The 18,460-nt window shown below is 33.2% G+C and overlaps 1 protein-coding gene across 5 annotated transcripts in view; it reads left to right on the top strand.

Moving 5' to 3' along the window:
• The first annotated feature begins 255 nt into the window (after positions 1-255).
• Positions 256-18,460, top strand: part of LOC142332109 (uncharacterized) — a 251,992-nt gene continuing 233,787 nt past the window's right edge. For all 5 annotated transcript variants that reach the window (XR_012758157.1, XR_012758156.1, XR_012758155.1 and 2 more), the window contains exon 1: positions 256-796. Coding sequence is in view for 1 of the 5 variants with exons in the window: in XM_075378336.1 (XP_075234451.1) it covers positions 583-796 (214 nt within the window). In the remaining 4 variants the exon portion in view is untranslated. The remainder of the gene's footprint in view (positions 797-18,460) is intronic.

The following is an 18,460-nucleotide window of genomic DNA, read 5'->3' as shown; positions in this document are numbered from 1 at the left end:
TTAAAAGCTCCAATTTGTTGCTTAGTTACTTAGATTTACAGTGCTGCGATCTAGCGATAAGTTATTACAGTATATTGAATTATAATACGCACTTCGTCATTTACGTACGTAGTCAAAAAAGTTACCAATTTTTATTTTTTATTTTCAATTACTTTTAATTAAATTTCAAACAAAAATATATAAATACAGGTAATTTTTAAATTTTGAGTAAAGCATACAATGTTTTTGATTTTCAAGTTTGCAATACTGTCGATGCAAAACATTTTTCTAAAAAGCAGTTCTGTGAAGACTGGTTATGTTACGTGAGTTCTAATCTTGTTACGTTGTGCGTCAGTCCCGTGTATTGTTTGACTGTTCTAGTTTTTTATAGGTATTGTTCAGTGTCTTGTTATCACTCCGATTGAAATTTTCGGCAGATTCATTGTTTACGGTTACATCGGTACTTTCTGGTTGTATTGCAGCAAGAGTACGTGATAGGCACTTGCTCATGTGTCTATCATCTTATCAATCTGTATATATTATATTAAATATAATAAATCTATACGTTTTTATTAATTTTATTATTATGTGTGTATAACGTTAATGCCATCTGTTTCACGTGTGATAATGTCTTCGATTAAGAAACAATTTGGGAACAGAAAATTTTATGCGTTACCAGAAGATTATGCTTTGAAAAGTGCTAAATATCGTTCTACGAGTTTGAAAAAAGAAGAAACTGCTAAACTGGTTAAATATATAGATGAAAATGTTATCGGTAAACATACTACATTTGCCGGTCCTTATGGCAGGAGAAAAGGTGAGTTAAAAAAGGTTAACATTTCTTCTGAGTTACGTGAACAATTGATAACAACCATAATTGTACATAACCTTAAATTGTGGTGAAAATCCCCTCCTCACCTATCTTTTTGATGTGCTTGTTCTTAATAGTCCTTATAAATCTAATTGCATCTCTTTCATTAACTTCATTAAATTGTCTTTAATCAGTTTTCAAGTGTGTTATACCAGGCTGCAAACGTTTTTCAGTAAAGCTTTTAGTTTTAAAACGTAATTCAAAGTTTTAAAATAATTCAGTACTATTATTAAAATTACGTCAATTTTTTTGTAGGTTTAGCCCACAGTAAAGGTCAGGTTATCTCCACCGGAGATCCCCTTCGAATCTAGTTTCAGAATAATAAGGTAAAAAAAATTGTGAATTTAGGTTTTTACAGTATCTATTTGGCTCCTTTATTAACTCCCAATTAAATTTTTACCGAATATTTTTTTTTTTACGAGCTTGGCTCATATATGTGCTAAAATAGCTAGAATCAGTTAGTTGTGATGTAATGTGTGAATTAATTATTGTATTTAATGTATTATTAAGATAAAATCAAATATTTGTATACGACGAAAATAATTTTATTTTTAAAATAATTTCTTATATGCAAGTGCATATTTCAAGTTTTATTGAGCAATGGAAGCGATTAATTCTGTTTTGCATGAAACACGGGGGAAAACAGTTTAAAGAGTCATTTGAGTTTTCTTTTTCTTACAGTGTAAGTTATTTATTTACTATTCTTTTAGAGAGTTTTTTCAATTTTTACAGTTCGTCGTAAGAATTTTTTGTCGCAAATTTTCAAAAACTAATTTTGAAAAAGAACAAAAAGTTTAATAAGATTTTAATTTTTTCAAAAGTAGTGAAATTTATTTATTTTTTGTCTAGTTTACTTTGCTTTTATTGTATTTTTATCAAATATTTTTACAGACTCATTAGTAAAAGATTTATGTTGAAATACTTACTTTATCTACGTAAATTTATAAACGCAATAAAATGTATTATATTTGTACTATTTTTTTTATTTTTTTGTTTTTTCCCATGGGATCTAATTAATTAATTTTTTTACATTATTAAAGTAGAATCTTTTTAGGTTATGATAGTCGGGTGAGAGGTCGCCCGCTCGATTACTAAATACCTTGAATCATCGACACCTTGATTGAATAAAATAAAACCTGTCGCCAGCATTTTAGGCTCTACTGACTTGTTTGTTTACCAATCATTCTTAAGGAGCATAAATGTGAACGAAAGTAATTAAACGCTTATAGAATCGATTAATTTTTATCGTTAAATCAACTTACAAAATATTATTAATGTATGTAGCTTTGTTTAAATTTTATGCTTTTGCAGTCCTCAAAGGTAATCGACAGGAACATGTGTTCCTGAAAACAAGTTTATCTTCATAAACTATCAACACCCTGGAATCCATTTCTTCCGTGTAGTTTATCGGCATATATTTTTTTCTTAGTCGATAAAAGTTGCTCAACACTCATTCACATACGCAGATAGTTTTTGGATTGCCCGATAATCATAATAATAATTATTGAAAAACTAAAAATGAAAGGATAATACATTGCCTTTAACTCTAACGCAGTTTGAATTCATTTTAAACATGAAGGATTCCGATATGAAATTTCAAAAAATTCCTAATCGTTACGTAATCGCTGATAAGTTTAGGTATATTAAGTCTAAATCTACAAATAGAAATTCGTAATTTGGTTCGTCCCTTATTCGTTACTTTATATGTCTGGGTGTGTGTATATATATATATATATATATATATACATATAAATAATATATATATATTAAGTTATCCGATTTTTCTTTTCGTGTGGAGTACAAAGTAATACAAATAACAATAGTTATTTTTGTTAAGGTAGGGAAAAATTTAGTCCCATTCATCAGATTTGAATTTTCTTTATGTGGAAATCGAAAGTCACGTCTCCGATTTTAGAATCCCTTGCTGCAAAGGTTGTCTCTTTTTTGCATCATAATAATAGAATACATCCGTTTAAACAGAGTATCGTAAGATTTATTGAGATTTTAGGTTTAAACTGTACCTATTATTAAAAAAAATAATATATCTCCATCCTTGTTACTTAGGTGTCTCACTTTACTTTCATAAACAACCGCCATAATATTTGTGATACACTCTAAAATCCCTGCGGGATTTTTCATCTAGTGTGGTGTAACGTAAACGTTTTTCAATGTACTTCCACCTTTCTTTTTCTGTTTAGCCTTCGGAACCGATGTCAGATATTAGTTCAGAGGATGATTGAGGTTGATATGTATGAATATAATTGTGTATATAATATAATATAATTGTGATATGTATGAATATAATGTGTAGTCTTGTACAGTCTCAGTTCGACCGTTCCTGAGATGTGTGGTTAATTGAAACCCAACCACGTAAGAACACCGTTATCCGCGATCTAGTATTCAAATCCGTATAATAGTAACTGCCTTTACTAGAATTTAAACCTTAGAACTCTCGACTTTGAAATCAGCTGATTTCCGAAGACGTTCATCACTAGACCAACTCTGTGGATTATAAAAGTTCCATCTGCCCGTAAACTAGTATTTTCTTTTTAACAATAGTATAGCTACTTGGTAGTTCCATTTACATTCTTATATGTAAACATATAATTACTTGTTTTCAAACTTAGCGAACACTAACATACCAAAAGAAACGGTTCAAACGAATCACGCGTAATTAATTAAATTAATATAAATAGATTGGCAAAATTTAAAACGATAACTTTTAACCTTTGTTGTGTCTTATAATGGCCTTTGTCTCAGTATTATACGCCTAGAAATTTCGTCTTGCTGTTCTTTAATTTTAAAAGCAATTTTGACAATTCACTTAGACCGAGACCATCGATCCATCGGGTCGGGTGTAGTGGTGAACGCGTCTTCGCAAATCAGCTGATTCGGAAGTCGAGAGTTCATCATTCAAGTCCTAGTAAAGGCAGTTATTTTTCTACGGATTTGAATCGCTAGATCGCAGATACCGGTTTTCTTTGGTGGTTGGGTTTCAGTTAGCCACACATCTCGGGAATAGTCGAACTGAAACCGTACAAGACTTGCACTCATACATATCATCCTCATTCATCCTCTGAACGGTAATTCCCGGAAGCTAATCAGGAAAAAGAAAAGACAGAGTCCATCAATCTGTCATATAATCTAATACATTCGATACTACGTTGTTCGACTGAAATTTACTACTTTTAAAGATAATTTTGACATTTTAATTTGTAATAATATCTCTTGGATGAGGTATACAGTGTTGATTTAAGGCTGGAATTAAAGAGCAAAAAGGATAGTTTTAGTTGCGCCCACAGCCATAGATTGATTCGCTACTTTCCTGTTGACACCGCCGCTAGCAAAGACGTCGACTTCTCGGCAAAAAGCCTTCTGTGATTTCTAGTTTTGTTTAATGTCAATCTGTTGATACAGTTCGACGTACGTTTCGTAGAGAGTTTAATCGTGATCCCCCGATCGCCAATAACATTCGTCGATTTGAAACGACCGGATGTCTGTGCAAAGGGAAGCTTTGGAATGATCGGGAGGGGACCCTCTGAAGAAAATGTTGAACGTGAAAGGAAGTCTTTTCTGCGCGGTCCTAAAACGTTTTTTCCGGAAGTCCGGTCGAACTAGCTATGCCTGTGATTACGGTTTGCAATATTTTGAGGAAACGCTTAGACGTGCTACCGTATCGTTTACAGCCGATACCGATCTCGAAAGCCTACCGATTACACTGTGCGAGCCGACTTTTCGACGGAAGTGTTGGAGCAGGGCGATCGTGTCGTGTTTAGTTACGAGTAGACATTTCATTCTAATGGAAAGTTAACTCGCATAATATCTATATCTGGAGGACAGAAAATCTCCATGAATTCTTTCAATCTCAAAGGGACGCCCAAAATTAAATGTTTTCTGTGCTATAACCGGTAACGGTTGAATGGCGTTTTCCCCGATCGCCACCGGATCGGTCGGCACAGACCGGATGATAAGAGTTTGTCCCCGGGGCCGATAAGGTCATCCGATCTGACTCCATGAGATGTTTCTTTTGGGATTTTATAAAGCATCTTGTACGCTCGCCACCGCAACCTACTGATCTACCCGACTTGAGACGGAGAACTGAAACAATCGCTTCCGTTATTCCAGACTTGTCGGTTAAAGTACGGGACAAACTCTCCTATCAGTCAGATGTGTACCGTGTGACCAAAGGTATACCGCACACTTGCAGGGAAAACTTTCATTTTATTTACGATTCATACTATGTCACAGTTAAAAGTTATTGAATAGCTTTAAAACCCCGATATTCGTTTTTGTACAGCTTAGATTATGTACATGTAAATAACAACTATTAAGATTTCATTTCGTATATAAAATATATAACAATAACAGAAAAAAAAAATTAATAGTATCTTAGGACCGAACATTTATTTCATCCAGTGATAGTTTTTCGTAGTTGGCCTTGTGCATTTACAGAGTGTAACACGAATAAACTCTCATAACTTGCGATACTAAAAAAAAATGTTTATAAATATAATCATTGTTCCTATGTACTAAAATGCTTGGTTTCTGTTTTTTCAAACAGAACATTTTTTCTCTTATAACAGATTGAAAAGTATTGTTAAAGTTCAGCGAATCTGTTTTTAATTTATCTGATATTCTGTAAAAAAAGTAATAAATCTCGTGTTTGTGTTTTCAAAAATCATAAAATTTTAGCTACTTTCAGTTTTCAAATCTGTAATATATTTTTTTTAGTAGCGCAGTTCCTAAACTACACGTAACAATTACTGTCAGATGTTTTTTTGAATTTCGTTGTTTGCGAAAAATGTCATACCTATCAGGACTCGAACCCGAGATCTCCGCACGAAAGACAAAGATGCTACCTCTTGGCCGTGGAGATCGATAATTTATTACTGTAATAAAAACATTTGTAATGACAAATTTTTAAAGTGATTTTGAAACGTGCAATGCAATATTTAAATTAGAATTTTTTTTACACGTAAGGAGAAGTTCCGTTGTTTTAAGTATATGTCGGTCATTAAATCAGTTTCTTGTATCGTACCGCTAAAATAATTACGATATTCTTTATTCCAAGAATTGAAATTATATGTATTTTTTTACCGGTTTTATCTATGAAAGTATCATAAAGCCGATTAAACGAGTTTTGGTTAACAAAATTCGTACTTTGAAATATATTTAGTAAAACTGACGCAATCGTATATTTTAAGGATCTTTTATTACTTACCAAAATAATACAATAAAAAAGATATTATATTTGTTTATTATAATTTACTATTTGTTCTTATCATCGCTTCAGTTGTCAAGTGATATTCATTAAAATTTTTTATGCTAATTAATAAATTAATTACTGCTATCCAATCTTTAGTTTACGTCAAAACACATTTGACGTAGATAGTTTTTAATATTTTTATCGTTCAAAACAACTAATTCTACGTTTAACGCGGTAATTTTTGTTCCGTATTTTAAAGTATTATTCACTTAAACGTTCTTTCTAAAATTATTTATTACTTAATATAATGAGGAAATAGAGCTCCTGTTATATTTACGTAATTCCTTCGTGTTAAAGGAGGCTACCTTCCAGCAATTTATCTCAAGTAATTAATTCTCTTGACTTACAAAAAATTGGAGATTTTTTTTCCAAACGATGCGGTGAAACCAAAATATTACGTTATTATGCGATTTAACTAAAACGTAAATATACAAAATGAGTTTGCGGACCGCAACTAAAGGATATCGAAGTGTGTGATCCGATTATGAATTTCAGTATACAGTCTTTCGTTCTTTGTTTTCGATTAAATATTAGGACTTCGTTCCTGGACCGGCTAAAGGAATCGACGAATTTCAGCGGGCAGAAAAGATTCGCTTAGCTCGTTAATTTGCACGTGACGCTTTCTTTTTCGATCAAAAGTGAATCGAAAGCCTATTCTCTGGTATGTATTCTCTGTTGTATGCGTTGCCAGAAGTTTCTGTGGTTATTCGGTTTACTGTTAGTGTTTTAACTGTCGGACGACAGTGTTTTGACAAACAACAGTTTGATGGGTTTCTGAATGCATACTACGGCTGCTGTTAAGCATCAGTTTAGTTCTCAATTTACCCCTTTTTTGCGGTGTACAAGGCACTGATTTCTAGGACGTGTACCCGGTTCACCGCGGCGAAGAGGTGACAACGACTTCTGGTTGTAAGTGCCCGTCACGAGTAACAGAATACTCCCTTTAGTCCTACTCGCGTTCTGTTAAGAACGAGGGCCGTAATCCGTAACTTTATAACCGATCCAGAAGCGGCTAAGAGGTACGAAGAATGACAGGAGAATATTTAAGATCTCCGGCAATCGTCACACCATTGAGCTTGCCCAATATTCCAGTTAGGAGGAATACAGCAAGCGTCTCGTTAATCATGTCAGGCAGGCTGGGGAATCTCCGGCCATGACAGAGTTTACCGAGGTGAAGAAGTTCAGGCGGAAGATGAAGCCGGAGCCTGTTCCTACTATTTCGTCGTAGGATAAGGCTTCAAAGATGGATACAGAGACACCCACCCGGAGTAAACCTAATCCTGCAGTAGAGGCATTCTGTAAAGCGATGACCAGACCTGGCAGTTCTGCTCCGCTGGCCAAGGCAGTCCAGGGCGACCTGGACTACCCAATTGAGTTTCTTGTTCTCCCTTGCAGCGTCGGCTCAGGTGTGAGGAAGACTCGTCGGGTGAACAAGCGAGGAAGAATTCTCCCTCGCTTGTTGAAACTTCAGGAAGCCTTTTCTGCTGTGACGGAAGGGTGTGAGACTTTGGCCTCCAAGACCAAGGAGGTTAAGGTAGTTCAAAAACCGGCTCCTGCTCCAGCACAGCCCAGGCGCTATGTTAAGGTCGTTCGCAGCAAAAAACAGTCCAGCCGTGCCAAAAAACCGGAAGTCCTTTTTCTGAACAAACCAGAGGGTTCACCAAAGACCAACACGGAGCTTAAAAAGGACTTTCAGGCTATCCTTCTTGATAGGCGGAAAGGCCTAAAGATCAGGGACATCAAAGAGACCAGGAAGGGTCTAGTCATCGTTGCAGATACCAAGGAGACGGTCCGAGCCAACTAGGACTCTCCTGCTCAAGAAGCTTGAGGTCAAGGTTGACCTCAAGCGCGGTCTTAGGCCCCGTGTCATAGTTTATGACATAAGACATAAGACCGTAGCCTCTCTGATGAGGAGGTTCTAACCTTCATGAAGGAACAAAACACCGACTTTGACGAGTCTGCATTCAGGAAAGTATGTAGGCTTATCTTCAAAACAGGCAAGCGTGTTGCCCCAAGGTATCGCGGAGTATTTGAGTTAGGCGCTGGTCTCTTCTAGAAGTTCTTGTCGGAGGGTAGAATCTTTCTGGATTTCTCATCCTGCCGCATCAAGAAGTATCTTGATGTGCAGCGATGCTTCAGATGTTGTCGTTTAGGCCATAGGGCCAAATTCTGTAAGTACGCATCGGTCTGCGCGCATTGTGGTGAAGAGAGCCACAAGCGTGATGATTGTCCGCAGAAAAAAGAGGCTTAGACTTGCGTCAACCGTAAAGGGTTGTATAAAGAGTACAAGCATTCTCCGTCTTGCTACAGGTGCTTTTAGATCAAGCCCTGTCACTAGCATACTTGTTGAGTGCGGTGAACCATCACTTTAAGATAGACGTAACAAACTTTTAGCATCTTATTTTGCCCGTCTGAAAGGGCAATCAAATCACCCGGCTTTTACCGCAGTTCTTGCCAATCCTAATATACAGAGATATGAAGATCATCCGCGTTATACTGCACGTATGGGTGTACGTACCCGACGGTTACTATAGCTTTTAAACGTAGACACTCCTATTTTTCCAACGTATCCCTGTTCATATCCTCCTTGGAGAATCAATCTTATAAATTTTATTTTTGATCTTAACACTACAAGAAACAATCGACACCACCTATCGTATTTTAGCAAAGTTTTCACCATATTCTTTCCAAGATAAATCCAGACGCAATAGTATAACAGATGGATCGAAACAGAATGATACCGTTGGATGCGCTTTTATTCTTAATAGCAGAATATATATGTTTGGTCTAGCTAGTATTACAAGTGTATTTACTGCGGAACTGTACGCCATGAATAAGGCTTATCGTTAACCCAAAATGCCGTCATATCCTTGTTTTTAGCGACTCGTGTAGTGCACTCCAAGCTTTGGAGGATTTTTGCTTTCGACATCCTCTGGTCACCGAAGTCTATAACGCAATCGCCGAGTTGAACCATCGTAACACGCAAGTGAGTTTCTGCTGGATCCCTAGCCACGTAGGAATTGCGGGCAATGAACGTGCAGATTCCGCTGCTAAGGACGCATGTAGTAAACCTTCTTTCACCAATCGTGTTACTACATGCGATTTTATCAGTTGTGTAAAACACGCTCTTCGAGCAACGTGGCAGGGTAATTTGTCTGCAATAGTTAATAATGAACTCCGATATATTAAAGACACTGTTTTGCCATGGGATTCTTCTTTCAGAAAAACTCCGTCGAGAGCAAGTGTTCCTTTGTCGATTGCGGTTGGGCCATACCAGAGCCACTCACGGACATCTAATGTCAAACGTAAATGCACCAATGTGCGTACGATGCAACTGCCGCTTGACTGTGCGCCACATCCTTGTAGATCGCGTACGGTATGCGGCGTTGCGTCGTAAATTTATGTGGCTCAGGAACATTTATCAAATCCTGGGCAATGATAAGGACGTTTTGGAACGGCTTTTCCAAGTTGTTGTTTAGATTTTATATTTTATTTATATATTTTATATTTTTGTGTCCCGAGCAATGATAACGTTAAAACGTTTTCGCCCCCAAAAAAAGAAAAATTAGAAGACTCGCAGCGAATGGACTAGTGTGGCTGGCTTCCTCCGTTTCCTCGCCCTGAGCAGGACGGCTGAAGGGGTATAGTAAGTAGCACCCCGGGTGGCTAGGGACCGCCTGGGCATTTGTTTGGCTGGAGGTAGGAATGTTGGCATTGAGCCACAGTTAGATAGAAATTCTGGTGATTATTATTGAATGTTAGCTAACGGCGACTGCACTGCCGAGGGTATGGGTTACCGTGCAGCCGTGAGGTGTAGCACCATTTTGACGAGGGCAGCTTTTAAATGAGCAGACATCACTGTCGGCAGGATGGCGACTGCGTTGCCATCCTGCGCAGTCGTGAGGTGTAGCGGCATCTCAACGATAGTAGTAAGTGAAGTAAATATCACGCGGGACTCTACGGTGGAGCTGAGTGGAAGTAGAGGTCTGTCCTTCTCTCCCTCGTAGACTAGATCGGAGTCTGTAAATTAACCAAGTCAGGGATATGAACTGAAATTTAGTTCTAGTTCGCTAAAGGGAACTAGAACTAAATTTTCTTTGTTGCGAACAACATTTTTGGTAGTATGTTGTTTTCTAATTTTCCTAGAAATCTAACACATTTACAAGAAAGCGGCTCAGTAAAAGTAGAACTAGGCGCGGGGTTCTTGCGTCCGCGAACTCGGTTGGCTAGTTTAGAGAGCAACGATGTAGGACATTCAAAATGTCCGAACGAGGCCTACAGCGAAGGCAAATTCTGAGTTTAAAAATCACCCTTGTAAATGTCTACAGAGGCGACTACAGTAGCGAACAAATTAATCCGAACAAAGGGAATTTTTTTATGATGTAGGGAGTTTTCATTCTGCGGCAGACTGCTTACTGTTTGGTGTTTAAGGTATACAAACAGAATTAGTGGTTTTTGTGTTTTATAATTCATTGATTTAATTAATTCATTAATTCATCGATTAGTTCTTGGTGACTTTGTGAGTTTCTGTTATAAGTTTGTTATTCGTTTCTAGTTAATACGATCGATATAACCCCACGAAAGCGGTCAAAAATTGTTGCTCTGTCCCAATACATACATATGACTTGAAGACAGACTGTAGTGTGGGGTTAGATACTGAAATGAAATCGTGAAAAGTTTTAGGAAAACAAGTTCCGTCTCTCCAAAGAGAAAAGGAAAATGTGGACGAAAAAAGGAAACCACGCCTACACAGGATCGATTATTAATAAGAAAAAGCAAAATAATCCACAATTGTCAGCTGTTGACCTTAATAAGGACTTGAGAGCCAGTAGGTCTAATGTTTTTGGTATGACAGTTCGTGGTAGATTGTTGGTAGTGGGAAGGGTTGCTTAGAAACCTAAAAAGAAGCGGTTACCGACACAGGTTACGAGACGAAAAGTCTTCACCGGGCAAAGGAACATAAAGAATGGAATAATGAGATGTGGAAAAAAGTTATTTTTTCAGACGAGACTCATTTCTTTGTCCAAGGGGAAAGAGTAGCCAGCTTACATTCTTAAGTCGTTAGATGAAAAGATTACTACGCCAGCACACCTGCAAGAAGTTCCCAAACACCCGGCCAAAAAGATGTTTTGGGAATGTTTTACACATGAAGGATTTTTTGTACTTTTTTTTATTGAAAAAATACATTTACAGAGTGAAGATTTTAATATCGTTTGAAGGGATTGAGATATTGTAATGAAATTTGGTGTACCCGACTACATCTATAAAATAAAAAATTTGAAAACTTCACAATGAAAATTTCAAACCGGCGGCCATTTAATTTTTCTATTCAATAACAACTCCGTAAATATTGATTTTATCGAATTATATTTTATTAAATAAAATGTTAATTAAGTCTTTACTTTGAACAAATCGATTGACACCTGTTTTATTAAAATCGGTCGATAACGGATTAAAATCTGTTGCTGTTGATATATAACTGAAATTGTTAAAGCGGGTCGCAAAAATTATGCAGTCTTACAATTTCGTGCATGTTCTATTATTATTATAGTTCATTATTTTTAATTCGATTAGTGAAGAAAATGGAAACTGATAAATTTTTACTGAAAAAAACGCAAAAGGTGGACAGCGGAAAATGAAATGAGAGATGGTAGTTGTTTACTAGAAGTTTTTCGTTTATTTTTATGTTCCGAATCGGTCCCTTAAGTTTGTTAAACAACTCCAGGGCTACCCTACGTATGCATTGTATAAGAATAAATTTAAAAAAAAAACAAACAAAAGATTTAAAACTAACCATGTCTTACGTTAGCATTATGTACGTGGTTAAATAATATTGAAGAAGTACCACAGTTACGCGCGTCTTCGTCATCGGAGGCAATCAAGTCGTTTATTTACAGTTAATTAATTTATTTATATTAATGAATTCATTTATTATATAATTGCCATCTCGTTTAACTTGTTTGGCGACTTGGCAAGTTATTAAATTTAATTAAAAAATTACAATATTATTATATTAAAATGAATTTATTCTCCAGTGTAATACATGTGTCGTCTTTTTTTATAATCCTATTTACTTTCGCCAACTTTGAAGGTTATACTGTATTGAATTAATTATATTGTCTCTATATTTGTATTAATCCTTATTTTATCCAACCCGTTCAAAACATGCGATTTATTATTTTTCGTTAAGTTTATTTTATCTTTTAGAATAGTTTTTTTTTAACTTTATATAAATATTTTATTTTTAAGTTTCACTTGTTTGTTTTGTATTTCATTATGCAAGGATATCGTTGAATCCAAATAGCGTGAAAGTATTTTTACTGGATGTACAAAAAAGTAGCGCATATTAATGCTTAAAATTAATATTCCTTAATTAGTATCTTTAAATTTCGATTTTTTGAATTCGACACCAAATTAAAGGTTAAGCAAGTTGTTGATACTTATTTGTTTTTAATTACGCCCTGAATTCCAAAAAAATACAAATTTAAACGATTATTAAAAGCGTAATTTTGTATAATATTGTTAATCTTTTGTTCTAAAATATTTACGTATTATTTTATCTTTATATATATATTATTCAACTTCACATGCTGTATATTAATTGTACACGACTTTCAATTTTTATATTTATCGTATTATTTTTATTATATAATATTATTCAATTTCACATGCTGTATATTAATTGTATACAACTTTCAATTGTATTTAATTGTTTGTAATTTCCGTTCAGCAGTGTAAAATTATGTAGGTATTTATTATTATATTTACTGTAAGGTGAATCTAATATTAATTATTCTAACTATCGACTGTAATAAGTATAGGTAAGTATTGCGTAATTCTTAGGCTATTTGATTCAAGGATTTTGTTTCAGTTCAACGACAAATATTTTTGTAAATTAAACGTAAATTTATACATATGTTAGTCTTAAGATTTTGTTAAACATTTAAAAATAAAATATTTTCATTCCGTTTACTGAAGTAATTTGTTTTCAAGAGTACCTTTTTTTTACTTCCTTGTTATAAAGAAAGCAGAAATAATAGGATTGTGCATCTAAAATATCTCTACTGAAACAAAATTTGTTATAGATCAACTTTATTTCGAGGTTTAGAGAATTTGAAGATGTTTTATTAGAATTTTTTTATGTTCCATCTTTAAGATTTCTCGCTCCTATAAATTTTTACTTATAAAAGGGGATGGTTGCTCCGCTGAGAGCCTAGAACAACCTAATAAATAGTTTTAATAAATTCAACCTCCGAATAGTGGTATTAGGGGGGTTGAAATTTAAGTGATATTAAGGAGCACGACTCATGCCGATTCCTCACTTCCTAAGCTTATAGATAACAGAAATTGGATGTTATGGTTATTCTTTTTTTATTGTACTGTAATAAATTCAGCAATAAACCTTGTTCAATCTCTTGCAATAAATTCTATATATTTTTACCGCTCGGAATTAATTGAAAATTAAATTGTATGCGATTTTTGTACTTAATTAAAATTGAAAAAATTATGTAATGGACTTAAAAAAAATATTAAAAATTGAAAAATATGGTTTTTTTAGATTAATTCTTTAAATTTTGACCGGCTCGGGTCAAATTAACTGCAACTTACAAATCCTATATTTGGTGCCGATTTAAAAAAAACACTTCTAAATGTAAGGAATGAATATTTTTCGTTTTAATCGATTTTACTTATTTCCTTTGATAAATTTATTTTATAGTCTTTACTTCCTTGTACTAAATAAAGCAGGTATTGTGATCGCGAAATATTTCGGTTTTCATATTTGAACGGAAATATCCATTTTAACCATTTTAACTGAATCCATTTTGACTAGTTTCGACGTGACGTATGTACGTATCTCGCGTAACTCAAAAACGATTAGCCGTAGAATGCTGACATTTTGGATATAGCACTGTTGTAACATCTAGTTATGCACCTCCCTTTTGGATTACAATTGAAATTAGAATTAAAATTTTAGTTAATGAAATATTTGGATCTTAAAGGAAAGGCGCATCGGTTCGAATCAGACTTCATCTCCTTTTGTTTTTTTTAAATTTATTTTTTGTAATTTTTGTTTTTTTTTAATGAAATATATTGATTTAATATCCCGTTATATTAACCCGTTATTGTAAAAACGTCCAATAAATAATAATTCAATGATAATAAAAAAAATGAATAAAATTATTAGTGAAATAAAATTTTTGTATTTTTAAAAATGTGTAAATGTAATTTAATAGGTATTACATATGTGTGTATGTAAAAATTTGGTGAAACATTTGATTATTTAATATTAATTAAAAATTATAATTAACAATTTTATTATTTTTGGATTTTCTTAGCAAATTATTATAAAAATTGTATATTTAGGTTTACAAAAATCATTTTATTTAATTATTTGACGCAAAAATAAAATACTGGTTTGAATTTTATTCAATGTAAAGTGATTGTAGAAAATCTTTTTTCACTTGTACGTAATGTGCACAAGATTTTTGGTGTGTCGTATAAATCGAAGTTAATAATAATTAAACTATTCCGTTTAGTGAACCCCTTTATGCTGGTTACAAATATTAATTTTGATGTAGAATAATCAGTTTTTATTATTGGATTATTTGGTAAACAATTTATTTAAAGAGTAATCAAGGGACTTTTAATCTAACCTAATATTCAGGTAAGATTGTTGAATTAATAATCGTATAAATATTTGATGTTAATAAAAACTATTATTTTAGCGATCGTATAACTGTTCACTTTTATTAAAGAATTGGCGAATTGTATCTCACTTTCAAATTAAATAAGTTTAAATGAAGTGCATCAAAAATGTGGGTATGTAATTTAATAGACGTACAAGGAAGTCTATGGTGTCCACATCAGATTTTCTTAAATTTAAATTATGAATAGGCCTACAACAAAGAAAAGCGGTGCTTCTAGGGAAAAAATCGCTTCCAAGAAACGCAAATGCATGAAACTAAATAAGAAAAGGAATGTAGAGTAACGACCTAAGAAGCTACTAATGTGCGTGAACTAAGCCTTTCTGGAATGCAATAATACGTTAATAAAAAATATTATTTTTTATTAACTTTTTCTTTTAATATTCTTGAATTTTGGAATAAAAATATTTTAATTATCATATAGACAGGTATTTATCGTTAAAATACAGCAAATACCGTACGATTCAGTTACGACTGCGAATAAATTAATATTAATATATTTTCATATCGTTCATGAAAGTAACGTAATTTTTGTTTGAAAAATATTTCAATATAACTTACAACTTACTTATAACTTACAATTAAGAAACGAGTTAGAATAAGAATTATTCTGAAATAGCTATAAAAGTTATTTCAAAATAAGTTAACCACTAGATGGCAGTATCAGAGAAGCTTCCTCTGCAAAATAAAAAGTCAAAGAATTTGTAATTGCGTTGGTCCTGATTGCATTTTGAATCTATAGGAAAATGAAGATAAGCGGGAAAGGATTCGAATTCGAGTCTGAAAGAGGCCGATTATAAGTTATGTGAATAGACTTATTTGAGATCCGATGTTGTACCCGAAACACGGGAAATAAGTTAACAGATCCTCTCCGGTGAACCTTAGCGTACTGTTACAGTTGGTGTCCGGGTATTTAATTTGAGGCAGTCATAATACGACTTATTATGGGCGTTTCCCGTAGACGCTATTTTATATAGCTTTGTTTATGAATTCCAGCCACCTTCTTTGAAAAGTATTCTTTAAATAAAAAATATTTTGAAAAAATAATAAAAAGTATCTGTAATTTTATGTATTCTTACCTTTTTAGAACACTATGAAATTTAAATTAATAGATATAGGTTACTTGTGTACGGTTCATTCATTACATGAAACAATTAATTAATCCGGCTGGAATCTCTTTTAAGTTATTTAGAGGAATGGTAATTATCATATACTCGATTGTATCTTTAAAAAAAAAAGAAAAAAGTGTAATTTATTTCAAGGAATGATGTATGAAGTGAACAAAAAAAAACGTTTACGCTTACCGTGTGTTAGCAAAGATTTTTATTGTGAAAGTAGGTTTAGGTTTATTAACCTTAATCTTTTCCCGTATAAATAATATCGATTAAAATAAATTAACGATAATTTATTTCGATTAATATTTAAATGAATTACACGATAAAATATAATTTTTGAGGTCGAATGAAAGCCGTATTATGTAAAAGATTATTATCATATTTTGAGCACGATACAGCTGCAGATTGTGTATGTATGTAATTATATCGTTAACGCCCAGACGGCATGTCTGCAGAAAGTATGCGATATTTTAAGTTCATGCTTAGACGGCTTTTAATTCGGATTGCGTTCGTATCAACTATTCGTTGAACAGACGCTTCAAACAGTAAATTTCAGCCAGGAACACCTTGACACAGAACTGTGTCTTGTTAATTGCTGCTATTAGTTGTAGTCGTCGAGCTTGCCTGTCTTATCGTATAGAAAAAAACAAGTTTTTCAACTTAACATGTTTTTCTTTGTTTATAAAATTATATTTATATTTTTTTGGAATCCTCCGATTGAATATTAATTAATACTCGATTTTAACTACAAAGACAATTTTATTTTCTAGTTTTGTTTTGTAAACATATATTAATTTGGCAAATCCGGTTTAATCTTATTATTCAATAAAATTATATTTATTGAAAGAAAATTTGAAACGCGATAGAGTTCAACAAAACCGATCGATTAATCGTATACAAACATAGTTGTTTGTTGTGGAAATGTACGATTGAATTTATAATCGAAATAAATTCGTGTTGTTACGTAAGAAAACATATTATTTGCTGACAAAGTCCTTTTATATTTTTCTTTTAAAATATTTTCTGATAGATAATCAAACATCTTAAGTGAGGTTGAATGTTTGTACGTTTATGGAATAAAAATTGCTGGATTCAAATCGACCCCCTAAAAAAAAAAAAGCTGTGCGGAAAATCGTGCGAAAAGCTTTTAATAGAAGCCGTTTGCAATCTAATTAATGCCTTGATGTAATGGATATTTGTGTTTATTTATTTTTACGATTACCCTAGTTTTATCCGATAGACATCTAGACTCTTTAATTTGGGTTTTGATAAAAAGATTGGATTAGTTTTCATAAAAAGTTAAATTCGGACATATCCATCTTTAGTTTTGATCTCGATAAACCTATACTTCGGATGTCTCATGCACACTTAGATTTTTTCCGTGAACGGATTAGCAATATATTGATTAACGGTTTCAAAATTGTTAATCATTATGATTTATATTTGTCGATTTATATTTTATAAGTCGACCGACTCCAGTACTCGATTTTTTTTCCTTCATACCTATAATAGTCGCCTGAAAAAAAATACTTTATGTACTGCAGAAATTACTTGCCGATGACTGTGGAAGAAATTACTTTTACTTTGTTCCCCGTATATACATTTTTTTTTTGTACATTATGTGCAATAAAGTATAACTTTTAGTATTTAAAAAGTAAGTGTACTTTAGTCGCTATTTTGCGGATAAAAACATTTCTGTTAGGAATAGCAGTCAGTATTTAATGCTTTCTTAAACAGCGCGCGGTTCTGATCTTGTAAAAAGATTATTTTCTGCTACTGAAGTATTTTCTTTCTATTGTCCAATTTTTTTAACGGATTACTTCTTTCACAAGTAAAAGTACATTTTTTGTGAGAATCGACTTTTGAACATATTGTAATGTAAATAAATACTTTACTTGGATCGATTAACTATAATCGGTAACGATTTAAGTGTTGTTACAGCTACTGTGTAATGCTTGATTTCTTTTGGTTTGGTTTATTCAAATAAGCCTCATATTTTGAGAGAAACCCCTGTTTACTTGAAAACACTGAAACGAAAGATTCGTAGTACAATTTATAATCTTTCCTTTTGTAACGTCTGAAGACAAAAAATTGTTGCACTTACCTTTCCGAATGTTTTTCGTTAAAATTCCCATTGAAAATTTAAAATCCCTTTTATTCGTTAGTTAAATTTACTTTTATTTCGTCGATAATTTAACAGTAGTAATAATTATGCGCTTGTTAATATACTCCCTTATAAAACTTCAACGCTGTTTGATTTTTTTTTATTCGGCTCGATATTTTCGGCGATTGCTATCGCATCGACGAAAATTTTACCAATTAAATCGGCATTGTCGTCATTAATTCAGCGCTACACAGACGCTTCCGGTTTCGAGTATATTATCCCCTCGCTAGAGGTTTGTTCCTGCGTTCGGTCGATAGTAATGGATAATCGTGACGGTAATGTTTTATAATATTAAATAATTATACGACATACCGTTAAATAAAGTAATACGTCAGAACACGTTCCTTTTTTTAGATGAAT

Source organism: Lycorma delicatula, chromosome 11 (genome assembly GCF_047948215.1).
Source record: "Lycorma delicatula isolate Av1 chromosome 11, ASM4794821v1, whole genome shotgun sequence".
Taxonomy (NCBI): domain Eukaryota; kingdom Metazoa; phylum Arthropoda; class Insecta; order Hemiptera; family Fulgoridae; genus Lycorma; species Lycorma delicatula.
This window is presented reverse-complemented; position numbering and strand designations above follow the sequence as displayed.